At 39.4% G+C, this 26,249-nt stretch overlaps 2 protein-coding genes and 1 long non-coding RNA gene across 7 annotated transcripts in view; 2 read left to right on the top strand and 1 right to left on the bottom strand.

Annotated features, from left to right (window-relative positions):
* The window catches only part of eva1ba (eva-1 homolog Ba (C. elegans)), a 43,924-nt gene extending 34,128 nt beyond the window's left edge, over nucleotides 1-9,796 (top strand). For 4 of the 5 annotated variants that reach the window (XM_088411981.1, XM_088411983.1, XM_088411982.1 and 1 more), the window contains 3 exons: nucleotides 4,468-4,604; nucleotides 6,431-6,513; nucleotides 7,601-9,796. In XM_088411981.1, the coding sequence (XP_088268107.1) occupies nucleotides 6,447-6,513; nucleotides 7,601-8,049 (516 nt within the window). In that variant the 5' untranslated portion in view covers nucleotides 4,468-4,604; nucleotides 6,431-6,446 and the 3' untranslated portion in view covers nucleotides 8,050-9,796. Of the gene's footprint in view, nucleotides 1-4,467; nucleotides 4,605-5,967; nucleotides 6,324-6,430; nucleotides 6,514-7,600 lie in introns of those variants that run through there. The other variant, XM_088411984.1, reaches the window with a different exon arrangement.
* A 710-nt stretch (nucleotides 9,797-10,506) lies between these two features.
* LOC148426239 (uncharacterized) overlaps nucleotides 10,507-26,249 on the top strand; it is a 53,012-nt gene continuing 37,269 nt past the window's right edge. Inside the window, exons 1-2 of the long non-coding RNA XR_015865159.1 lie at nucleotides 10,507-10,555; nucleotides 21,753-21,864. This is a non-coding gene — a long non-coding RNA (uncharacterized LOC148426239). The remainder of the gene's footprint in view (nucleotides 10,556-21,752; nucleotides 21,865-26,249) is intronic.
* mnmip1 (manchette microtubule inner protein 1) lies at nucleotides 12,054-25,581 on the bottom strand. The gene is made up of 17 exons (XM_088411175.1): nucleotides 25,437-25,581; nucleotides 24,545-24,702; nucleotides 24,404-24,461; nucleotides 24,226-24,335; nucleotides 22,661-22,751; nucleotides 22,194-22,255; nucleotides 22,081-22,120; nucleotides 20,306-20,400; nucleotides 19,843-19,944; nucleotides 19,031-19,082; nucleotides 17,435-17,485; nucleotides 17,240-17,357; nucleotides 15,454-15,622; nucleotides 15,105-15,173; nucleotides 14,160-14,356; nucleotides 12,677-12,740; nucleotides 12,054-12,577 (listed from the first exon to the last, which is right to left on the bottom strand). Exons 1-17 carry the CDS (start codon nucleotides 25,438-25,440, stop codon nucleotides 12,545-12,547), a joined length of 1,473 nt encoding a protein of 490 aa, XP_088267301.1. The 5' UTR covers nucleotides 25,441-25,581; the 3' UTR covers nucleotides 12,054-12,544.

The raw sequence follows: 26,249 nt of genomic DNA, 5'->3' as shown, positions 1-26,249 counted from the left end.
CATTAGTTAGAACAGGAAAAGGATGCGTGAGTATTTCACTGCAGGATATGAAGCTCGGAAAGACAAACCGATAAGCTAGCCGGGGACCAAAAATAGGAGGTGATATTAATGGCAAGAGAGCGCAGCCCAAACACCAAGAAGAATTGGAAAATCTCATTATAACTCTTTCATATTCTCTATTCCGGTCTGCAAATGAAAACACTAAATGTCTGGGAAACGTCGCTATCAAAGCAAAAAATATTAGATCATTTTAAACCCGTCTGTAACAGTCGATATTTCCTGCTGTTCTGTACCGACAGAGTTGAAGTCTATTTATGCATCTGAGATTGCCAGAGGTGGCAGTACACACATTTTTTATATGTATGTAGGATAGCTAGCAGGTAGGTAGGTAGGTAGGTAGGTAGGTAGGTAGGTAGGTAGGTAGGTAGGTAGGTAGGGTAGGGTGTGTGGGTGGGTGGGTAGGTGGGTAGGTAGGTAGGTAGGTAGGTAGGTAGGTAGGTAGGTAGGTAGGTGGGTGGGTGGGTAGGTAGGTAGGTAGGTAGGTAGGTAGGTAGGTAGGTAGGTAGGTGGGTGGGTGGGTAGGGTAGGGTGGGTGGGTAGGTGGGTAGGTAGGTAGGTAGGTAGGTAGGTAGGTAGGTAGGTAGGTAGGTAGGTAGGTGGGTGGGTGGGTAGGTAGGTAGGTTAGGTAGGTAGGTAGGTAGGTAGGTAGGTAGGTAGGTAGGTAGGTGGGTGGGTGGGTGGGTGGGTAGGTAGGTAGGTAGGTAGGTAGGTAGGTAGGTAGGTACGTAGGTAGGTAGGTAGGTAGGTAGAAAAACACTAAACATCTGGGAAACATTGAGATTATCATTAACAAAAGATCATTAGATTACTTTTGCCCCAAATAGAGGGCATGGCTCAAATCTGGGGAAAAAAAAAAAAAATCCAAAAGTCCATCCCAATTGTCTTTGGTGCTACCCAAGTACAGGGCAATGGATACACTTACGGATTTCGATTTTTCAATGAACTGAGCGTATTTATTGGTGATATACAGTCGGATTCAAACCCGGAACCTCTCATTTCTGAGGCGGACATTCTAACCACTAGCACAATGTTTCTCAAATTGGGTGCGTGTTTTTGCTGGTATCAGCAAAGCTAATTTAATGCCATGACTGGAACAGTACTTTTCAAATTAAGAGCAAATGAATTGGAACTTATTGCTAAGTTGTTTTCAAGGCAAAATTCCACCTTTGCTGGATTCTGCGTAAAAGGCCCAGACAGCAGTTTTTGTGGGATCTCTGCATGAAAGAGGCCACTGTCAGGATCTCCCCAAAGTGTTTTGTTTTTTCACACAGCACAGCAGTTTTGCATCACTCAGCACTAGACAACAATGCAGGCTAAAGAGTATGCGCAAAAGGCTTTACTGCTCCTATAACGACAGCATTGTTATAAACCGGCCGGTGTTTGTAATAGCCATGCGATCCTGGCACGCACAACCGGACCGTAAGAAGAGATTAGGGAGGTTCGGGTCTGTTAATAATTTACCCAAGCAGTAAAAAGCAAAACACAAAACAACGCGGAGGTGTAATTTGTAATTAGATGGGTTTGGAGCGGATCCCCTGTGGTCCTTTTACTGCCTTGATAGAGTCGCGGGTTTTCAAACCGAAGTCCGCAAGCGTTAACTTTGACCTTGAAGAAAACAGCCGTCGTTAACTTTATTACCCTTGAGACAAAACCGTTGATGTCATTTTAACGGACGCCTTCTCGGTCTTCATTTGGTTCATGGAGGGTGGATTCGTAGCGGGACATTTAATCTACATGGGAGGGGGTAAAGTGCAACGGTTTGGAGACAAACCACTACTGCTACTCCTTTCTCCGATTTGGATAACAATTTTAAGGGGGTCAAGGAAACGTTCCAATACTTCACTGGGACATTCAAATATTTACTGCTCTGGACAAAATTAAGAAACTACTGAAAAAAATGAGCTGTTTATGTCATAGGTGTGGAACTCCAGTCCTCGAGGGCCGGCATCCTGCATGTTTTCCGGTTTTCTTTCCCCAACACACCTGATTCAAATAATTAGCTCATTAGCAAGCTCCACAGGAGCTTCGAAATGATCCCAATCATTTGAATCAGGTGTTTTTGAGGGAAAGGGTTTGAAAACATGTAGGATACCGGCCCTCGAGGACTGGAGTTCCACACCTGTGGTTTATGTGAACAAATACCACGCCCACAAATCCGTATTGACCTGATTATATGACGGTTCTGGGAGTTAATCGATCGTCATTAATACATCGTCTACTGAAGAGAATTGTGGCCGGAAGAAAAAACAAAAGTTTGTCTTCTTTTTCACCTTTTTCTCAAAGTTCTGACTTTATTCTCGGAGATTGACAGCTGTGTTTTTTTTTCCCTTCTCAACACTGTGGAATAAGTTGTAGAAGGTCACAGTTCGGCATATTTCACAGCCTCCCCGTCAAGTCGCGAGTAACACCCCCCCACAATGTCAACATTTTATATATGGTCAACGTTTTGGGGGGGCCATGTTTTTGAAAGTTCTTTCGTGAATAAATGGCTCCGGCATTAAGCTCCCGTTGATCATAATCGAGGTCATAGCTCTTCCAGTTTGGCCAAGTTTAACAGCCTGTCATTGGAGTATTTGGAGTTCCTTTGGGCCGAATGTGACAGGTTGTTAAAGTCTACTTGCCAGAAATGAAAGTCGACTTTTTTTACTGTTTGGAAACGGCTTACCTTTCCGGACCTCATCAATGAAAGGATGCTGATGCGTTTTAAAAATGGCAGAGATATTGTTGGAGCTAGAGCGGGCCTCATTTACAAATATGCATGTTCTTAAATTCCTCTTACCTGGATCCCTAAAAGCCCAAAGTGCTCAAATCCATTGTTTAAATTTATACTTACTCATTCAGTCCCAAAGACGTATTTTTACGTCGTTTTTTTTTTTCAATCCAGACATTCAATACCATTTTTTTTCCTTTTTGTTTGTGTAACTAATGAGAAGGCTAAAAACGGCAGATATAAATGGATTATTTGGGTAATTGTGTATTGAAATGATCGATTACTCTAAATATTTAACCCTTGTGCATTATTTTAGGGGCCTTTTTCTTCCACATCATTCTTGCAGTATTTAATCCAAGGAATGGCACACTACCGCTAATGTGATAACCATGTGGTCATGCCATGTTGAATTTTGCCATGTTGTCACCATCTGGGTGAAATTTCAGCTCCCTAGTGCCTTTATTCATTGCTTTCCCTTTGATGTGAAATAACTATGATGTAATGATAAACGGTTGAGACGAAATACAGCACAAGGGGTTTTGTTTGTTTAGCTAACGATTAGGCTGAGAATGTCCTAAAAATGCCCTTCCATTGATTCCAAAAGTCCTCATGAGGACGGCAAACAGAGATTAGACAATCACAACTTTTTCTAGTGTTGTCGGCGTGAAAACAAAGTGTTCCCTCTGGTCTCTTGCCGGACCGTGAACAACTTGCAGTCTGCCTGCTGCTGTTTGCACTGCAGACGCATCAGTGACTCGGGATCTAATGCGGCTTGACGGCCGGGTGTGTGTGTGTTCCTATATGGCTATACTTGTGAGAACCGCTCTAAGTTTTTTGTGTGATTCAGTGATTTGGAGACGTGAGGACACTGAGGCCAGTCTTGATGTCAAGACGTACTTTTAGAGGTTAGGTTTGAATGGATTTCGGTAGAGGGCAGGTAAAGGGTTAGGATCAGGTATTCGTGATTCATAATCGTGATTTCAATATTAACCAAAATAATTGTGATTCTTATTTTGTTTATGATCGTGCAGCCCTTGGATCAGGCAATAACTACCGATGGTTACATTTAGGGGCTAGTAAATGCATGATATCAATGAATGTCCTCATTCATATAGGCGTACAAACGTGTGTGTGTGTGTTTGTATGGGCTGTGCCCTTATTTTTGCAAAGTGGAGACCAAATCACAATGTTTGTGGGGACCTCTTAGACTTGTTAGGATCATTTGTGACCATCTGGTGAGTTTATGTTTGACTTAGGTTAGGGGTAAGATTAAGGTATGGGTTATGGTTTTGCAATCATTTCTGATGGTTATTGTTGGGGTTAGAAAATGCATTTTGTCAATGGTTGTACGCATAAGTATAGCCATGTAAACGTGTGTGTGTGTGTATATTTATGTATGTGCGTGCTATGTCCGGTTTTTGCCATAAGATGGGGACCAAATCCTGGCTTCACTGTGTTTATAGAGACCTCTTGGACTTGTGGGGACTGTTTTGGTGTCCTCCACAAGTTCAGACCTTTTTTTTTTGAGGGTCAAGAGAATACGTTTGACTTGGATTTTGGTTTTGAGTTTAGGATACGCCTTAGGCAATCTTTTGCGATGGTTAAGGTTCGGGACTAGGAAATGCATTGTGTCAATGCGATGTCCTCGCTACGATATAAAAACCCACCGCATGTTTGTGTGTTTGCTCTCGTCCCAGGTCGCCCCAAATCAACTGTCGAGCCCAAGGACAAAAAATCACAAGCTGGCTCGAGTCACTAAAAAAGGATCTGCAAATTTTTTCACGTCTAACACGATGAGCTGCGACTGAAAGCCACTTGGGGGTTTGATTTTGTGGTAAGTGCTTCATCTGTGTTCTGTTTACCTCTGTGCCTCACCAGCTACATGACATATGGTCTACACGTGTGGATTTGATGCTTGGACCCCCCCCCCCCAAATGAGTCAAATAAGGCCCACATTTGGCATTGACATCACAGGTCACAAGCGGGTGAAATTTGAAGGTAAATGTAGACATAAAAACGAGTGCAAATCCAAGCCATCCACGTTACCTATAGAAGGCACAGTGACATCTGGATTGACTTACGCAAGTTAGAGCGGAACGCCATCATTTTGTGTTTTATTTTTGTTTTTTTTCCCTTCACCAACAACTACAAGTTGGCGCTAACATTAGCTGGAAGAATTTCAGGCCCCTCCTTTCTATTCACAATAGTTTCATCTGATTTCCATCATGTCATCTGGCCAAGGAAGCGGAATCTTAGGAAGTGGCTTTAAGGCGGGGAAGTTAGTAACTGGGGAGGATTAAAGTCGAAAATACAAGCCCTCTGTCACTCAGCCTGGAGAATAGTGATATGAAAAAAAATCTGATTTTCTTTTCTTATGTCTCATGTGCAAAACGAAAATACTACAAAGGCCATAAAGAAGCAAACAGTCCAAGGTGAAGGCCCCTTTCAAACTACCTCTAATATTAAGACTTTAAAGTCCTCATTATGTATAATTTGCACCGACATCCAACATTCAAACTCTTGCGTTTAACCCTTGTGGCATTATGTTACAAATATTGGATTGTTTTTAATGATTTCATAGAATCAATGAGGAAAAAAAAACACTAGGGAGCTGAAATTTCCAGTAAATGATTAAAACATGTAAAATCTCAAAATGCAACAATTATGATATTTCTTTATGATTTCAGCTGGACTTGCGAGATTTTGTGTACAAACATAATCATTTTCCAAATTTTGGACCGTGTAAAACCATTAAAATTATAAGACACTTTGAAGGGAATCATATATTAGGTTGTTATCATTATGTGTTTATTTCATAACCAGAATAGCAAGTATTGCAATCCATCCGTGAAGTCTTTGCCAGTCTCGCCCCAGTCCTTAGCTAAAGCTATTGACGCAGGAAAGTGTAAACTTGAGCGCCCGACTCTGTCCAATTGAGCTTCTTGTTATGTCTCGTAATGTGCAATGAATAAAAAGCAAGCGAGGACAGCAGCTCACTTGACAGACCCTGAAGCGAACACGGACGCGTGACCTCCTGCTGTCCCTTGCTAGCAAGAAAAGTCAATCTTGATTGGTCTGACTTACAAATTTCCTGAAGCTTGTCTTAGACTTCTTTAAAGATTTCTCTGACTAGAACCCACACGGGCCCGGGGAGAACATGCAAACTCCACACAGGAAGGCCGGAGCCAGGTGGATTTGAGCTCGCTATATTAAATAATGTACACAGTAAAAATACTGACAATGAATTCTTCAACTATACTATACTAAATATAAATGAATCAAAGACAAAACAGTTAATATGATGCTAGTTCTTTTACAATTTTGAAACATTATTATATGTTGGAACCACCTGTTGATGTCATCGGACAGGAATAAGTCCTCTGCACCCACTCACAAAACTGACCCCTAACCTGTATTCATGGGGTGTGTCATGCCCAAGAGGGTAGGTCGGTGCGCCATGTGCCAGATCCATTACTACGAGCCAAGAAAAGTGCACAGTGGAACTTTTGTTTGACCCTGGTAGGCGTCATCCTGCCCACCCGCAGGCATACAAGCAAGTTCCGCTGCGTTTTGTGGGTTGGACATGGAATGCTCTCAATTGACTTGTCGTCTTACCATGAAAGTCAGACTCAATGTGCTCATGTTATTTATCTTTCCCAGCTTTGAAGAAGCCACCATGGACGTGAAGAAGAAGGAAATGGATCTGCTGAGCAACAGCATAGCGGCTTACGCGCACATTAAGGGTATGGCACTTTTTCAATGCATTTACTCATCTATTCATTATTTTGAGTGTTTATCCTCGCTAAGGTCATAGCTAGATTATTGGGCACAACGGTACCAGTCAAATGTTTCGAAACACCTGCAATGACACATCATTATCACAGTATTTTAGACAAGGAATGGCACACTCCAACTGCGATATCTAAGTGGTCATGCCAGGTTGAGCTTTAACATGTTGTCACCATTTGGGTGAATTTTCAGCTCCCTAGTGCCTTCTTTCAATGATTTCCCTTTGATGCAAAAATCCGTTAATGTAAAGAATCTGACTGATCATAGTGACTTTTCTCATTTTCCCTGCTGAGTAATCAAACTTACTTTTATTTATTTATTTTTTTTAAATTATTGACATCGATGGCACTCCTCCCTACAGCTGTGAGTTATCCCAGGTCACAAAACATCGTCCATATTGTAAAGCTTTCTTTTCAAATTAGGGGCAAATTATTTGGAACATGAAACACCTTATTGCTAATTTGTGTTAAAAGACTTCTTTGCAAAATGTTAAATTCCTATTTTTTGTTTTGAGTAGAGTTATCATGCTAACATTAAAGTGATTTTTTTTAAATCAAACTCTAATTCTAAATCGCGCCAAGGAATTCAACTTCCATTTACCATAAATATTGGCTATCATGATTTTAGCCCTGCAGCTTATAGTCCACTGCACTTTATGTGCAGTTTCTTTTACTGGCCACCAGGGGGCAATCCACCGGTAAAGGAAATGTGTGTATCTGTTAAAGGTTTCAATTCACGGAATAACTATGAAAAATAACAGAAAAGATGTGACTCAATGGCTCTGTTGAATATCGGATGTTGCTCTAAGCAGGCAGTTAAAGCAGTTAAAAAAAAAAAAGACTTCCATACACCATTTTTCTAAGTAGATATCTGATGTTACAACTTGTGGTTTATGATCCAGTGTGGCTTATCCGTGGCAAAAAAATATATTTTTTTGCTAAAGTTTTGCTACGGTGGCTTAAATACTGATGCGGCTTTTAGTTCAAAATTCACTGTAAATTCTTGTCTTGATATATTTTCCTTTTCCTGTGTTTCCCCCAGCCAATCCGGAGAGTTTCGGCTTGTACTTTGTCCTCGGCGTATGCTTCGGCCTGGTTCTGACGCTCTGCTTGCTGGTCATCCGCATCTCCTGCAAACCGCGCACCCGCGCCGTCACCGGTGGTGCCGCCTCATCCACATCTGAGAAAAAACCGCCGGGGGACGACGAGGACCAAGAAAGCGACGACGAGGATGACGAGGAGAGGGACGACGTGGACTCGCCTTCCCCCTTGCTCGCCGTCACCACCTCCACAGTCACCACGGAGATTCCCGCGGGCAACCATAGCAATCACTCGGACGGGACGCTGAACGTATTCACGTCGGCCGAGGAGCTGGAGAGGGCGCAGAGGCTGGAGGAGCGGGAACGTATCATACGGGAAATCTGGAGGAACGGACAGCCCGACATCCTGGGATCGGGAACGGGGACCATCGGGAGAGTGCATTACTACTAAGAGACGCCGGTCCGCTAAGACTTGAAGGCTTTGCGGTGTGATGTCACGATACCAAAAAGTGTCTTGACAGACTAATGAATCCATTTTGACAAAACAATGCAGTAGGAATGGAGCTCATGACACTTGAAGTAAGGCGCTTAACACGACACGGATAGGACACTAGGGATGGGACAAGATACAAATCCCCCTAGCCGGTATGGCTCATGAGATCAGTCTACGAGAATGAGACGAATTATTTGGCAGAATGTGTGATAGAGAATAATGCCCGGTGTGAATTTCCCAGGTTCAGCCTTCCTGTGTGGAGTTTGCATGTTCTCCCCATGCCCGTGTGGGTTTTCTCTGTTTTCCTCCCACAATCCCCAAAACATGCATGCTAGTTGAACTGGACAATTTCCAATTTTCAAAGTTTTCTTTTGATTGAGAAGACTGCGGTAAAATTAATAAGGTAGCGTGCAAACCAAATGCACACCACTCGGGCTAGCTTCCGTGGTTGGCGTCATTTTTTTTTTTTTTTTTGGGGGGGGGGGTGCAGTGTTTAAAAAAATCTAATATGCGAAAAGTCTACCATTCATTTTTTTGACTGGAAGACGTAAATATTGTCACACTGGTGAACGTAATAAGCGTGTCCGATAGTTCTCCTGTAGGGTCGCTTATATTGAGTATTATGAAAAAAAAAATTCTAGTAATCATTATTTTTTTTTAACATAAATTAAAAATGTGAGCTTTTAGGCAGCTCTCTTCCCACTTTTCTTTCAAAGTGATGTCAGACCCACAGAGGAAACATGACTCACCCTGGTATGTTCAAAAGTGATCAGTAACTATTGCAACCATGTCAGAATGTCAGCATCAAGGTTTACAGTCACTTTCTGCCATTTGCCTCTGAAAAGTAATCTGACCACTTTCGGGGGCACTCAAGCATTGCTAGCTAGTGGCTAATTTATGCTAGATGTCACAGGCAATGTGATACTTTTATTGTTTTAACCAGGTTTACATGTCCAAAAATACCCATAAGTGAAATCCGCAAAGTGGAGATGGAACCTTTTGTTGTTTTTTTAGTTTTGTTCCCTATTTTGTTGTTTCTTTTGTTTAACAAAAACGTAAACTCAATCTTTTTTGGTCTAGTCTGACCTAGGAGGAAAAATATAAAAAAAAATACAAGATAAACCTGCAACTGATATGGACATGAATGAAAATCCATCTAGTGGAGGTTTATTATTATTTAATTTAAATAAATAAAATTGCTATATTTTATTTTTAAAAGGAAGACAAATTGCAAGCATGGCAAACCAGCAATAGTAAAAATTTTGGTTATAAATGAAAATATGAGATAGATTAAAGCCGCAATTTCCGATGCATTACTTTCCAGTCGTTTTAAACCAACAAGTAGTTTATGAACAATTTCTATGGTGAGTAGAGAATTTATTCTGTACACTGTGTGCCGGTTCTGCAGTGTCCATTGTGAGCAACCACAGGATGGCAATAAAGGAAATGACATTGTTTGAACACAAACATATCACTTTTGACCTGGGGCGCTGGCTAATGTTACACGCAGTCAAATGAAAGTTAAAATGAAAAGGAAATTAAAGCATTTAGTTAAAATCATTTGCAGATGGTGCCTTTGGGGCAAAAAATAAATGTGTTGGCAGGATGTCATATTTAATTATTTTCAACGTACTGTATGTGCCTTACTTTGAATGGAAATGCAACTTTGTGATTAAATCTGTGGGACCAATAACACAAACCTTAACCTTTGTGTGAGAAAAATATTTTTACAAGGAAATTGCCTAATATGGTGAGATTGCTGAGAATTAAGGTAATTTCCTTCAAAAATAGGGGGCAGGAAATTTTAATACTGCCACATGCACACTTTATTGAAGTTCCTCCATTTTTTTTTTCTTAATGGAGCAGTGTCACTAGCTACAGTAAAGTATCTATTTGATGTATAGAAATTCTAAATGCCTATTACCTGCGACTGTGCTTAGCGTGCAATTGGGAACCTAAAACAAAAAATCTCTAAGCCAATAGAAAACTAGCAGTGTTGGTGCTAGCCTATTAGGTTGTCGCAGTTGTTGACCTGGTTTTCTTTTAAAGTCCCTTTAATTTGCATTCACGCTTTATTATGCACACAGGTGGTGTAACTATAACAATAAACAAACTTTTAAAAATGTTTTTATTGAAATTAAAAATTGTAATTAATAAACGTATAACCAGCCAATAGGAACCTAGCTTGCTGGTTGTTGACTAATCAGGGTTTAGCTCTAAATGACTTGCACCTAACTTTTTTTTTTTTGGTCGTGCTAAGTCACCTACAGTCACAGTGTTTTTTTGTTTGTTTTTTTTTTGTTTGTTTTATTATAATATGTGACATCTTAAAACAGTTACTATACAAACATTGTCTTCTTTTGTTTGATTTGCGTATCTTAAGTCGTTGTCGTGACGCGCAAAAATGACGTCACGAATCGAGGTGAGGACGCAACAGAAGGGCGGATCTGCACACTTGCCACAGGTAAAATGAATATTCTGATTTTGTGTGAATTCTACACCAAATTTGGGACATTTTTTATGTAACGAATTCTATTCTGATGTTTTACCTGTGAAAATGCTTAGTTGAACGGGTCTTCTAAATGCACAATTTAAGCAATGACTCACATAGCATTAATTTTACTAATTAGCTTCTCCAGGTGCGCTTTTGTTTGTATGCTACTCGTTTATTTATGTAGGTTATGAATGCATAAGTTAAGCCTCCTATGGGCCTTTTACAACTGAATTATTCTGACGATAAAACCAGAACACATTATATGACATAGTTTTGACGTTATTGTCTATCAATAACAAGCCACTCAACATTTGCAAATTACTATCGAAGATTCGTGCTTGTGGTGCATGCGGCAGACACATCGTACCAATTCAAAACCAAGAAATACGGCGTTAAACTCTGTTTCCAGGATGTCCTTGGGAGAAAAATTGTGTGGAATGGATATTCCACTGTATGAACATGAGTAAAAACATTGTGGTGATTTTGCGGCGGCTCATACATACATTTAGTGCCCTGAATGCCCCCCAGTGACATATAGTGAAGTCAATTCCCATGAAGTCCCACGCATGATAGGCTTTCTGTCACAAACTTCTCTTTGTCCTCTGTCATTATTTCTATTTTTTTATCTCTCAAGTCCCCCTTGAACTCTCCCGCGTTCTTCTTCCTCCCCTCGTCACAAGACGACTTGTGTTCAATGCGGTGAGAAAGACAGAGACCATTCATTTTCATATCTGTGAACCATTGGGGAAATTTATGGCGTGACCCCGTTCACCCCCCACATAAAGTCCCAGAGGAAGTGTGCCTCTGTTTTAAAAATAGAACGTTGCTTCCCATAGCGGCTGTTTGAGAGGATGGTTTCGAGATGTTAGCCAGATGTGCTCCGACCCGGGCTTGTTCGGACTCGACACGTCTGACATTGCCTTTGGTAGGACGAACATTGCAAATGATAATCTGCAAATTTGAGAGACGAATCACTATTTAAACACAATGGACCCTTGTGTGGTATTTTGTCCAGTCCTTTGATCTTTTCATCAAAGGTATGCCACAAAGCATTGGAAGAAAAAGGTAGGGAGCTGAAATGTCACCCGGATTGTGACAACATGTCAAAGGTCAACATGCACGACCACATAAATGATCACAGTACCAGGGGAGTGGCATCCCTTGACTAAAACACTGCAAGAATGATGTGGAAGAAAATGACTGGAAAATGGTCAAAATACAACACAAGCGTTAAAACACGTAACATTGCAAGCGTAAAATACCTACAAAATATCTACTGTCTAATTGTGCTAATAATGTACTAAAATGTTACTAAGTGGAACTTATACGGTCATTTGGATATCGACTGTTAAACGAAACAGAAATTTAAAAAAAAGTTGAAAATTAAATAAATTATGGATGCTATTAATTGGGTTTTGACGCCCAAGCCCATTGGATTTGATTCATGTGCACAAAGGAAGCAATCACGCACAAAAAATGTGATCTTTAATAGCCCAATGGCGCCCTCGCGTGGATATTAAGAGAATAACATTCTAGTAGAATGAACACAATTCTAAAAATATGCAGAAAATTCATTTAGTCCTCTGTACAGCTGCATACATATCACATTACATGACAAGAGTCACCCAGGTCAAATATATAATGTAAAAAACTGTAAAATTGTATTTTACCCTCATAGTATGTTTGTTTCTTACTAACAACGGTCATGGGTCAATGTGACCCGATATAGATATAATCATAAAGTAAATCATAACAGTGCAAATAATATTGGTGCCGATTATCTAAACCTAAAAGCAAAAGGGAAAGAATAGTAAGCCCAGCAGTTTAAATGTATCTTTTTTCCCCCCCGTTTAGATTATCCATACGGGTCAACTTGACCCGAAACAAAACAGGGTTTTAAAATAGTCCTTGCTTGTTTGCAGTCTATGGGCATGCCGCGTCATCCGTTGTACTTTGAGATTAATGTTTCTTTCTCAATGCTTGGACTTCTTCCTGCATGGGGAAGCATACATACGCAAGGTAAATATGGTGTCGTGAAATGATTGGAAATACCTTACAAGTTATGATTGCAAAGAAAAAAAAAAATCTAACCTGCAGTGTCAGTCGTTTGTTTTTTTCATCCTGCAGTGCTTCCTTCACTTCCTTAATGTCGTTTCTGAAAAAAACATCCAAATTGTTCTCAAGATTTTCATTTTTATAGGCAGTATGTAGGAATGTAGCGCCATCTAGTGGTTAACTAATATACATTAATTTTGGTAACTGATGATTACGTATTTATTTTATGAGTCCTGGATCACAGACTGTGCAAAAAAAAAAAGCCACAGACAGTGCAAAGCACGGAATGTTTATGCAAAAAAAAAAAAAAAAAAAAATCACATCAAAGTACGTTTTTTTAACTATAATTGTAGAACTAGTAATCGTTAAGTATATTGCATAGTTCACAAGCTGATATTTTTTGCCTCCATCTTTCTGCTACGCATAACCGATGAAGAATTTCACAAAGATAGTGTAGTAGTAGTAGTGATAGTAGAACTACTACTATTACTGGTACTACTACACTAGTAGTGATTAGTGTAGTAGTGATAGTGGTAGTTTGCTAAGTCCGGTCTTTCTGAGACACCGTAGTGTGTGTGCATCAAAGCTTTTGCATTCTATTAGGATGGCATTCCATTTTTGACACTCTACTTTAAGAAAATTGGATACTAAAATAATGAACGACTTTTTATAATCGAGTACTTATTGTTTATTTGCAAAAGCACCTAAAGTAATATCCTGATTTTTGTGTAAAAGTAACCACAAACAAACAACTACGTTAGCGCTAAAGTAATCCCTTTGCATAATGAAGTACTTCAGCCATCGTTTTTTTTTTTTTACGTAATTTGGTACAAAATTAACTTTACATTCTGTAATTAAGTATTAAAGTAAGAAGTTAAAGTAGTTTTAAAGTAACTTAAATACTTAAAGTAGGTACCAAAGTTATAATTTACATACTTCAGTTATTTTAAACCTACTTGAGGTACTAAAGTAACCACAAACAAACAATTACGTTAGTACTAAAGTAAATCAATTACTTTGCATAATTAAGTATTTCAGTAATTGATTTTTTTTTGTAATTAGGTACAAAATTTACTGTTTATATTCTGGAATGACATTAACGGAATAGCTTAGGTACTAAAGGAGCTAAAATAGATTCAAAATTTTTAAGGTATCTTAAGTACCTAAAGTAGGCACTTAAAGTACAGTATTTTCCGGACTATAAGCCTCACTGGTATATAAGCCGCAGCAGCAAAAATTGAGCATACTTTGGTGATTTTAAACCTACTTGAGGTACTAAAGTACAAATTAATTCATTTAAACTCTAAAGTAATCGGTTCCATTTCTACTTTTGTACCTAGAATAATTGATTACTTTTGTACTTAATTTGTCTGTCTTTGGGCTTGAATGTGTTTATGCTATACAACCAGTGAATTGACAATTTAAAAACATAAAATGGCATCATCGATTAGTCAGCATTGAATCAGGTGTCGACTACAAAAAATCTGAAGTCACCAAACGGCTACTACGTGGTACTCACTTGTGTTGCGTCTGCAGAAGCTCAAGCGCTATCCGCAGTTCCTTAACTTCCGCCCGGAGGCTCTCCAGCGTCTCCTCGTCTTTTTGGGCCACGTTTCGAACTTCCGCCGGCACGCGGGGAGGTACCGGTCGCGCGGGGGGCGGCGTCTTGGGTCGGTAGTCGACCTTTGCCGGGGCTGGCTTGAGAAGCTCCGCACCCTGATTGCAAAAATGAATGAAAAAAAAATGTCTTTTTTTTTGCTCACCGAAAAATCCCAACGTATATGGGAATGGGCCCACTTGGTAAAATTTCTTGGATTTTTTTTTGGTGCTTTTTTTGCTTGTTGTACATAGAGAAACAATGTGCCGTGTTTATATATTGATTTATTTTCTATGAATTTGGCATTGCTGGAATTGAGAGTGAAAACAAGGCCTCAAGGCTTGATACTTACAAATAATAATAATAAACTAAAAGAAATAAATAAAGGAAATAATTAATGGCAAAAACTTGGCACACAGGGCAACACAGCTAACTTACTTGCTGAGTGCATACCATACCATAAAAATGAAGCCTACTTAGAAGCAAGCACATTATGTTCTTTCAAGCTAATTTTCATCAATTAGCAGTCAAAATGTCATTTTCGCTCATTTCAAACCGAATTTATTCCAATTTTTCGGATCGATTAATCGGATTTTTTCAAATGGGTCTCAATTGACAGCTAGCACTGAACTAAATATATTGGCAACGCCATTTCACACTGGTAAATAATATATCGTAGTTGACATGTAGTGAAGCAGGCTTTTTGAATCTTAATATGGCTTAATATCCTTAATATCGCCAAGGATGCGCTCAGTTAATCGTGGCAGCCAATATTGTGATCGCAATTCAAATTCGATTAATTGCGCAGCCCTAGGTCAACGTCAACCAAGTCATCCCCTCCTATTGACCCATTCACACATATTATACCTTTTGTGAGCCGGACACTTTATCGGTTTGGCCCTTCTTGGTCACTTCTGGTTCGGCGTCATTTGGAGCCTGCCGAAGAAGGAAAATAAAATTGTGGACCTTTTAGATTTGTTCGCGCAGTTCAGTTTTTTAAAGAATGGCAGAACTTTGATTCTGAAGCATCATTGTAAAAATATTTTGCAGTCCCTCAACCGGATTTGTATGGCTTTTGTGCTTTCACTGTTTATTTAATGTTCCATCATGCATCAGTCAAAGTAAGGCGTCGCCTCGGTTGCGTGAAAAATTTTGCGGTTGAGCGGTGATTCAAAGACTCATTGAAGAGCATGGCTTTTTTTTTTTTTTTAAATACCTGCACCCCTATTGGCGCACCCGATGGGGGTCGCCTCTGGGGGGGCTTGGCTCGGTTAGCTGTCGGGTGGTTCAGCTTGTCACCGTCTGCGTCCACCCCGTCGAAATGCTCGCCGTCTTTCTCCTTCTTAGGGGATTTCGGGGAGTGTGGGGACACGTCACCATTGGCTCTGCAAGAATGAAATTGGTATTTTTCATGTTTATTTTAGAGATAGAGCCATGCGTTTTTGTTTGTAATTTTTTTTTCCCGGTGGATTCCTGGTATTTCGAGCCAATATTCCTTTTCACTAAAGGAGAAAACAAATATTGGCATCAATTTTTAAATGTACACATTCCAACTTAGTTCAGTTACATGTTCTAAGGCCTAACTTGAAAGGTCACCTTTTCAGATTTGCGTTTTTGTTTTTATTTCTCGTCATTGGAGTGTCTTGAAATTTAAAGAGCCCAATCATAAAAAAAAGAAAGTTTTGGGGATTTTAACCATGCTAGAATTTTGATTTCTCACCCCTAACAACCCCAACGTGTTATTTTCCTTTATTGACGCATTTCTAAGCATTTCTTGCTTATTCTGCGCTTATCCGCGCCCAAGTAGGTAAAGATGATTTAAAAAAAAAAAACACCTATGATGACAAAAAAAAAAAAAATGTGTACCCTCCCTCTACTGCCCCCGTGCACGGCAACCTTATCCATGTCTTATCCAGGCGGAACTATTGTTATGAATACGCTGTTCCCCGCGGGGACCGATTTTATCGCCGGAAGTTGTGGCAGTGAGTGCGATCTACTGACGCTGTTTTGCATTTTATGAAAGTAGAAAATCTTTTTGTTTCCTTCATTTACTACGCGATCATCGTTAGGATAAGCGATCAATGAGACACATTCCACCAACGAGACCTTTTACTTCCTGGGTAGAAATATTAGTACCATAAAACTCATATTTAATAAGAAATGTAATCGCTAATGTGCCAAGTGATCTAAGTTCTTTAAATGAAATCTTAAGCAGGGCAATACCATATTGCGCTATAATTTCCTTCCGTAAATATTTTTTCATATACTGAAATGTTAAGCTTTTGCCTGTAGTCTCTTTGTTTTGATTAAAAAAATGTGGAGCAAGTTCCCAAGTTCAGATTCATCTCTTGTAAAATTAACGTAACAATAAAACAAATAGTTCCCTGACCTTTACACATTGTTTTAATAGATCTTATCTAATATCTATATCTAGTGATGCTGAAATTCACCACTAATAATCAGCCCGACCAATAATCTGTTGATCTACTTTTTAGAGCTTCCGTGAAACATTATTTTGACATTTTGGGACTTTTTGTGAGTACTTGACAAGTCTACTTGTAAGACCAGTGACCTAAGTTTATGAACCATTGGCGTTTGACCTCTAGTAATTTCAGAATGCGTGACTGATGCAGAAATAATACAGATAATGGGTGCATTTTGTATGTACGTTTTACAAGAATCTTCAGGAACCCCTTGAAGGCAGCCCTGTTTTGTTTTTCTGAGTCTGCCTACGCATTCACACAGGAAACAGGAAGTAGGCTGGTCTCGTGCAGTCGGGCCCGATCTGAATCATCTGAGACTGCTAAAGGTCGGGCATCCTGGCATTCTTCTTTTCCAAGGACGCCGTGGAAACCAAAACCTTGAATCTGTCTAAGGCTCGCAAGCACGAGCGTTCTTGCCATTTTCTCTTCTGACCTTTGCTTAGTTATTTTTTTTAGGATGCTTAACAATTATGGTTTCTTTGGGGGTGGGAGTGAAAAGAATGACTGTGAAGGTCTCACTTGGATGCACCCTTGAAGGCTTTGTCTTTGAGTTGCGTCGGGCTGAGTTTGTTGATGCTCGGGAGTTTGACTTTGGTCGGAGGATGGCTTCGCAAATCCTTGAGCTCGGGTTTTTCGTCTGTGAAGGAACGTCACCACGTTAGTCCAATTATAAAATCCTTTTCCCGAGACTCAATACGGGTTACCGGCATATACCTTTTGTTTTTGCCGGAACGGCTTTGTCCATGGCTGCGACCTCTTTGTTGTCTGGAAAATACAAAAGAAATGAACGTGCCTATTAAATGTGATCAATTAGCAGAAGTATGAAATTTACATCAAGGAAAAATGACCGTTGCTTTTTGTTTAAAAAAAAAACCCACACAAACATAAAAATCAGACAAAAGATATCTTTCTCACTGTCTCTTAAAAAGTTCAATGAAAATTTAAACAAAAAATACTGACAAATTTAGACGAACAGAAAAGGAAAAACTAAAACAACAAAATGAGCTTTGAAGAAAAACATTGTTTTTCTTGTTAAAAAAATAATTGATAGGTACTATGTACAAAAATACAGAAAAAATATTGAAAATATCTTGAATTCAGAGGGAAGAAAAATCACTTTAGGTAAAAAAGCGACAAAAAATTACTTTTCATCCTATTCAAATGTGGCGATAGCCAGCCCCCCAAAATTACCTTTTGCATGAAAAAAAATAGTCACAATTTATAACACAAACATAACCTAAATAAAATAGACAGCAAATCTGGCATTTTGTCATGATTTGAAAGAAATCAGAAATTGAAGTAAGAAGACAAAAGTACGATTACTGGAAAAAATAAACAACAGGAATGACTTTTTATTCATATTTTGGGTGGGAACCTCAAAATGTTGCAGCAAAAGTTTCATCTTCATCAGACACATTTCACATTGAGTCTTTGTATCTTAAGGATGATGCAGTATTAGCCAATCAAAATGCCCTATCTTTTTCAACTAGCCCCGCTCATCTGTTCAAACACGAGCTAAATCAAAGTTAAAAGCTTGCAAGCTATATTTCCATTCAAAAAAACACATAATGGCAGAACCAATTGCACTGCAGGCAAATCTCTCAGGGGTCATATTAACAATTTAGGGGCAATTAAGAGTTAAGCTCCAGGGGCCCAAACCGAACCTCCTTTACCATATAAATCCAGAGCAAATATGCACCCAAATATCCCGAAAAACCAGTATGACACTCACATGAAGCGTATGTGGCCCAGTCAACAAAGTGGCAGCAGCACAGGAAGCCCACCTTACAGCATTTCCTTTCAACTCTTCAACTACTTTCAGAATTCAGACGTGCGCCGCTTGTCAAAACGTCTTGTCCTCACCTCCCCACCCTCCCATTTCCTCACAAGACTCCCAAACTGTGTCACATGACCTCTTGCTCACCGCCTCCCCACTGCTAGGGACACTTCCTAGGAAAAACAAAAAAACTTACACTGGCCTCAATCCATCCATAGTTTGCATTCAGAAAAAAAATGTAATTGTGGTATTTTTTCCCTATTCTTCAGATAGTATTTTCCCCAAATTATCTTTATTTTTAATTTCTGATTGAAAAGTTTGACTGACGTATCTGATTGTTTTGTTGACATTCCCTTTAGTGCAGCTCCATCTAGTGGATGCATAACACAACCCCAAACACGACTGTAGCTTCTATTCCAACTGCCTTATAATGCAGTGTGCCCTATATATGAAAACAATTTTTAAATAGGCCATTCATTGAAGGCGCACCTTATAATCCGTTGCGTTTTAGTGTGCGGAAAATACGGTACTACCTGAGACTTCCTTCTTTATGTTCCGTGCAGGTGGTAAGCTCTTGTTGCCGGACTGTAGAACAAAGCGCAGACAAAAAAAAGCAAACCTCGAGTTAGACACTTTTTTGGGGGATTGCAAACTCAGTTTTTTATACACTCTTTCCACTAAGGGAATTTTTGGGGTGAGTAATTCCCAAAACACTGCACTGAGTCACGACATTGGCACCAAGTTAGATCATAAACAAGCTTTTCAGGGCAAATGCGAGAAATGGCTTTAAAGGAGATGTTTTGCAAATGTTTTCCCATATTTTAAAGCACTTTTCTGGTATTTTATAGACAGGTCAAAGGATTAACAATTGAAACAGGACTTTGCCGCCATCTCATGGCATTTTAGCGTACACGCAAAAACACAAAAGTGGAAATGGGCAGGTTTTTCAGCAAAAAACACAGGATAAATTAAAAAAAATTGACATGGGTGAATTTGCAAATAATCACCAATTGGGAGTCTTATTTTTCTGATGAATGCTAATATAAATGCTAAATGATGCTAACACTTTTGGCTTTGACAACATGGTGCTTTTCGTAGCCCTTGGATATGGCAGCTCTTGGCCCAGCCAGAGGAACCGTGTTACGGGGGCGGAGTTATGTAAATTAACCACGCTATGCTGTCACACTCCGGCAATGTTTACGGACTACATAATGAAAGTGATCTTTAATTTTACTATAAATGAGTGTGCAGGCAATTCTGAGACCCAATTATTTGCATGCAAAACATTTTAAAAGCTCCCGTATTATTTTCCCAGTACATCACCGTGTTTTTTTGATTTGCTTACATTGAGACTGTCCATCGGCGGTATGACCATGACAAAATTGTCCGGGAAAAATCCGCAGCGTCCGTTGAGCTCACCCTCCCACCAGCCGTCGTCTTCGGTTTCCTTGCACACGAAAAAAAAAACAAAAAACATTCACCTCAAAAACCGCCACAACTTCCTTTGGGAAATGTAATTGCTTTCTCAAAAAGAGCATGATTAGCCCGACATGTAAACAAGAACAAAACTCTTGTCAGAACTTATCAATTTCATCCTTAAAGAGTTTTCTAAAAAAAAAAAAAATGTCATTCGTGATTGGTTCCTTTTGTCATAACATTCTCGTGGCACGAGATCTTTCTAGTGAGAAGTTTGACCGGTTTGGCTGGTTTGGAACAAAATGACAAATAAGGCATTAAAAGATAAGAAGGTAAACACAATGTCATCGGCAAAAAATGTCTGGCAAAACATAACACAAACGTTCTTGAACCTTTCTCAGTATTACGACGACGTCCCCAATCTTCAAATCCAGCTCGTCTTCTGCTTTGGCCTTGTAATCGAACATGACTTGACAACACTCCACCACTGACAAAAGATTAGGAATAAAATGGTTACATATTGCGTATGGTATTAATTATTATTTTTTAACTGCTTTGGATCGCTTTCAAACATACCTGTTTATTTATTGCATTTTTTTAAACTATTATATAAACAAGGCTTCAAGACTTTACTTACAAATAATAATAACAAACTAAAATGAATAGATAAAGTTAATAATTAATGGCAACATCTCGGCACACAGGGCAACACAGCTAACTTAAATGCTGTGAAAAAAATAAAGCCTACTTGGAACCAAGCACATTATTTACTCTTAAGCAAATTTTAATCAATGAGCAATCAAAATGTCATTTTTGGTCTTTTCAAACCGAATTGATTCAAATTTTATTTGTTGGTCGGATTTTTGAAAATGGGTCTCAAACCGTATGTATTAGGAATCAGATGAGAAACCAAACACCTTTACACACCGGTAAATAAGATATTAGGGTGAGAAAGCAGAGGCTTTTGCCATGCAAACATGTGTGAAACATTGCCCCCTGGTGGTTGGAAGACAAGTGCTTGATTTGAAATACATTTGGTAGCCGGCATTTCAAGTGTTAATATCGTCAAGGATCACCTTTATGAATCGTAGCAGGCAATACAGTGATCACGATTAAAATTCAATTAATTGCGCAGCCCTGCGGACATCAACTTTTTTTTTCACTAATTTAATTAAAAAAAAAAAAAAATGTTTACCTTTGGTGTTTGAAAAGTCACCATACATTTTTAAGTCATACGAATTTCATAACACAATTATGTATGGATAATAGTATACCATTCCAAAATGAAACGTCTGCTAATAATATATATATATATATATATATATATATATATATATATATAATTTTGAACATTCTCAGATTGAGAGAATTTTGTTTCTTTATTTAAAATATTTTAGACGTTATCGGCTTAAAGAATGGGTTGTAGCAAATGCATTTGCATCTTCCGCCTGGCTAAAAATATGTTCAAAGCATTTAAACAATGTCCAATCTGAACACAACAAATACAGCTAAGGTATTTATTTTTAGTCCTTTTATGTCATTGATTGTTAGCCAATTTAGCATTTTTTTTCTATTGTTCGTTCGCAACAATAGTGAAGTGAATGCATTATTTTAATGGCGTAAATGCTTGTGCTAACCCTTTTTTTTCAGTATGAGCCTGAAAGCTGATAAATAATGGAAGATATTTTGTGTATTTTTTTTTCACTGTCAAAAATAGGTTTTTACTTTTATACTTCATTTTCCTCGCTTTTACTTCTTTTTTTTGTAGTTTTAACATAAGTACATGAGTGTGACAGAGTGTGATGATTATTTCCGCCACCCCTGCTTATCTTCCGGCAGAGAAACGATCCCTCAAGAGCCGAAACGTAATCGTCATCAAGAATGTCGAAACTCATTCGCCGTTGTTGGGCTTTAAATCAACGTGAGCTAAACACTGGAAAACCCCTCGAAGGTAACTTACACAAACCAACCTACGTCAAAAACATTACTCATATTATATCTGACCTCACCCACAAGAAATCCAGTTCCGGAATATCCGCTTGTCATTTGTTGACTAGATGCAAGCCTAAGAATAGACCTGTCCATCGGCATTTTGAAACCGTACATGGTAATCCTTAAGTCAGAACCGCAAGGAACCCGAATATTAAGTCATGTTTGTGCGACGTACCGTTTTTTGCTTTGCTGCGGACTGTTGCTCTCTGCGACGCCTGTTGACAAAATGGACGAAAACATCATCAATACGTCGACGGCGATGGCGTTTCGGAGCTCGCGGTTTCGTACCTCTTTGCTGAAAACTGCGTCACTTAGCTTGGGTCTGGCCTTGCTGTCGTTGTGTTTGCCATCTGGAAATATTCATTCGTTTGAGCATTTTCAAATTCACGTTTGGGGAAACTAAGAATGGCAGAACAAAATCTTTTTTTTTCAAGCTTTCCAGGAAACCTCGAATTCCCTTTTATACAGTGAGGGATAAAATTGGTCGAAAATCCAGTTCGGTTCAGCACGTGTCTTTGAGAATTTTGTTCATTTTGATGTCATAGAAATGTTGACCGACTGCATCCACACATTAGGGAAGTAGCAGGCAGAAAAAGAAAAAAAACTGGCAAAACCCTGGCCAAATCTCGTCTCGTCTCATTCTTGCGGCCTTAATCTTGTGAGAAATCTTGTCTCGTGGGATTTGCGTTTTGTCCCATTCCTACTAATGAACGCAGTAATTCTAGGAAGGCTTGAAATTTAGTTTGAGGTCCCACCTTTAGGCGCGACGAAGATCTCCCTGACAAAGTTGGATGGAAATGCCCCCACTCTGCCATTTTTGATGCCCATCCACCATCCATCTTCAATCTAGCAAGTAGAAAAGAACACTTAAAAGCCAGGTTTAGCCAAGATGGCCTATTCTTTTTTTTTTTTTCCAAATAAGAAATAATGATGTTTTCTTGCATATTCATTTTTTGGAGAAACCAATAAATAACCAACAACTTCCAAAGCGCCCCCTAGAAATGAGCAACACACAAATTTGCCCTGGACACTGGACGTCCATATTTTTCAAATCTATTTATACGGATAAGCCAACGCATATGCATCTCAGCAGGCTTGCGTGCAGAAATGCTGGATTTTTCCCAGTTTAAAATTTTGCAAACACCTTAGAAGCTTGACGTGCACTTCCTTGGCATGGACAAGTCAGGGTTTGCGCCACTTAAGGAGCCGGCTTCTCTACGTATCTCCTCGGTAAAAAGACAATTGAATCCATCTGATATTGGTTGTTTCCTTGCCTGGGCGATCGCGACACTGAGCCGTGAGCTATGCTAGCTGGTTACCTGCTGGTGTTAGCATACAGAATCTGTAATAAAACATAATAAATAGTACCATGTAATAAAAAGTACCACCACAAAGCTATTACAATATTTTGTCACCGTTTTGTTTTTTGTTTTTTTTCTGGACTCAATGCTGAGAAAAAAATGGATTACCGTATTTTCCACACTATGAGGCGCACCTAAAAGCTTTTAAAAAAAAAAAAAGCTGATGGTGCGCCTTATAATCAGGTGCGCCTTATATATGGATCAATATCGAGATTATGATTGTTTGATGGGAATGAAGTGGTAAAGTAAGCTTTACCCGTTTCTTTTGTGTGTTTACAGTTGAACAAGGTTGCTCATATTGACATTGTTATTATGCTATTGAGAGTTATTATTTGAGTTATTTTTGTTCTTACTTTGAGTATTACTGTATTGTGATTGAAAAAGTTTGAAAATATGTCATTAATTGATGGTGCGCCTTATAATCCGCTGCGCCTTATAAATGGAAAAAGTTCAAAAATACGTCATTAATTGAGGGCGCGCCTTATAATCCAGTGCGCCTTATAGTGCAGAAAATACGGTATATTGATTTGTATATTGGTCATAGATGGACGTGGACAAGAGTAGGAACGTGCTTCTGAATTTTAGTGGCTATTTCTCAGCGTTTTAGATGACGACTAAAAGTGACAAACCAAGAAAGAAAACATCATAATGCTTGCCTTCTCCGTTCAGTCACGTTGCCCAAAAAACACCTTATATAAGTGCCGATGTTCAACCTAATCGAGTGTCCTTTAACAAACACTCTGTAGTTGTCGAACAACCTGAAACTTAACCACCCAGCAGATGACAAATCCGTCAATCGTCTCATTGTCCCTGCTGGGTTTGATTTCTGTCACCTGGCTCAGAGACACCAGACGGGACTATGCGTCTCCAAACAGACACTCTCACCAGGGCAATCCCCTCATTTATTTCTTTTTTCAGCTTGCTCAGCTTTTATGGCCGCCAAGCGAGTAACATCTCACCTCGCTGATGATTTCCACCGTCTCCCCGACGACCAACTGCAGCTCGTCCTCGTTCACGGGGTTGTAGGCAAACACCACCTCGCATGTCCGTACTTGTTTCATCCTCTTCGCTGGAGAGATGAGAGATCATTTTACAGCAGACAAGGAGCGCAGATTTACTTAGGATTTAGATACATACTTGTTCGGATGCTTCTCGGTTCCCGCTTGCTGTCCCCCATCAAATACATGGGCACCTCCTGCAAGAAAAAAACCCAAATGGGTAACGACAAATAGCTAATAAAGAGATCTCCGTTGTAGCACTTTTAGCAGTGGAACGGACCTTGACAAAGTTGGCCGGGAAGATTCCTCGCTTCCCTCGCACCTCGCCCTCCAGCCATCCCTCCTCGCTGGCCTTGGTAACGTTTTTCACCACGTCTCCCATCCGTACCGTAATCTCGTCCCCCATGGTGCCCTCAAAATTGATCAGCACCAGAACATCTGCGGAGTAATGAGCAAGTGACGCGGATAATTACATCATTTTCGTTTCTCTCGTGATTTTGTGACGTTGCAAATTCACAATGAGATTTCTTCGTGTTGTGGATGTTTGTAGATGTGTGTAAATGTGCACTTCGGTTTCACAAAATGTTAAGGACATTCAGGTTTAGCGCCGAATATTGAAATGCATCTAGAGTAAACTATATTGAACTATATTGGGCACAGTTAATACGTACATATACACACACATGTACATATGTATACACACGTGTATATATATGTATGTATTTCAAAATTTAAAAACATTTTTCAGTAAACGCTAACCCTCTAATACTTGTTATCAACAAAAAGGAAAGTAGTCCTAACCCCAAAATATTTCAATACCTCAAAAATAGTTCCACTATCGAACATGTGTAGGTGAACTTAATTTGACCCTTTCTAATGTTTTAGAAGCACTTTGTCGACTGTTCAATGTTTCTGCTGGGTTTTTTTATTTTATTTTTATTATTTGATGTTCTCTGAGGAGCTAACAGTGAAAGATCTGAACAGAAGTCAATAAATGACCTGAATAATTAAGAATATTAAGGTGCACACAGTCCAGTTAGAAATCTAGACATCTGACCGGCAAATAGTTTTAACCTGGTAGTTAGCCCTTGTGTCTTGATCTTTGATTTCTACCAAACCAAATTCCGTGAAGATTTTATAGCTCTCCAAAAGGAGCAGTAGGACAGGCTCACCCATCGTGTCCGACGTTTCGTCTTCTTCGTCCGACGTGTGTTGCGGAGCTCGCAGTCGTCTTCGTCTGCGACCTTCTTCCTACCTGTCAAACATTAACAGTCAGCATTTCCCAAGGCTTGTCTTTGCAAGTCGTAAGCGAGGAAGAAGGTGGGTGGAGTGAGGAAGGAAGGAGGGAGGGAGGGAGTGAGGGAGGCTACAAGCTGAGGACAAACAGGTGAGGCAGGTTTCTAATGGCCCAGCTAAGCCAAGTCACCTCAGAAGTGTTTACTGCCTTGTTCACAAGGAGACGAAGCATTGACATAAACATATAGCTCTGATGAAGACGGCCTTAATGTCTTCTGCTATGGACATCAACGTATGTCTCGGTCATGCATTTCTGGCATAATTAGTGCATGTTGTTCTTATTGTTGTGGGGGGAAAAAAAGCGAAAAAGAAGAACTTGACGTCAGACAGAATTACCTAAGTGTCACATGGCAATGAAGTGGTGTGCATGTGTGTTATGGGTAAAATACCATGATGATGACATAATAAAAGAATGTTTAATTGCTACGTATCAGGATCCTATATGAGACTTATTCTTGCATCTTTTCAAATGACTCATAATCAGTCAAGTCTTCCTTCCTGCGATGGGCAACAATGCAAAATTACAGTCTGTCATTAGAGTCTTTGAACATTCCGTTTCGTAGCTACGAGTCGACTATTGTAAAATAATTGTTGACGAATGTTTTACAGGCCTAAATATTATGTTTCATTTGGTAATAAGCTTTTAACTATGATCAGATTCACACTCCATAGCTCAGGAGACACAATTA

The sequence above is a fragment of the Hippichthys cyanospilos genome, chromosome 3 (genome assembly GCF_059441005.1).
Source record: "Hippichthys cyanospilos isolate Australia breed blue-spotted pipefish chromosome 3, RoL_Hcya_1.0, whole genome shotgun sequence".
NCBI lineage: Eukaryota > Metazoa > Chordata > Actinopteri > Syngnathiformes > Syngnathidae > Hippichthys > Hippichthys cyanospilos.
This window is presented reverse-complemented; position numbering and strand designations above follow the sequence as displayed.

Coding starts and splice junctions, on each gene's coding strand:
- mnmip1 (XM_088411175.1), bottom strand. Junction 20,401..22,080: donor CCGCAGCAAAGCAAAAAACG/GTACGTCGCACA, acceptor ATCTTTTGTCAG/TGGTGGAGTGTTGTCAAGTC. Junction 15,623..17,239: donor GCCTTCAAGGGTGCATCCAA/GTGAGACCTTCA, acceptor TCATTCTTGCAG/AGCCAATGGTGACGTGTCCC.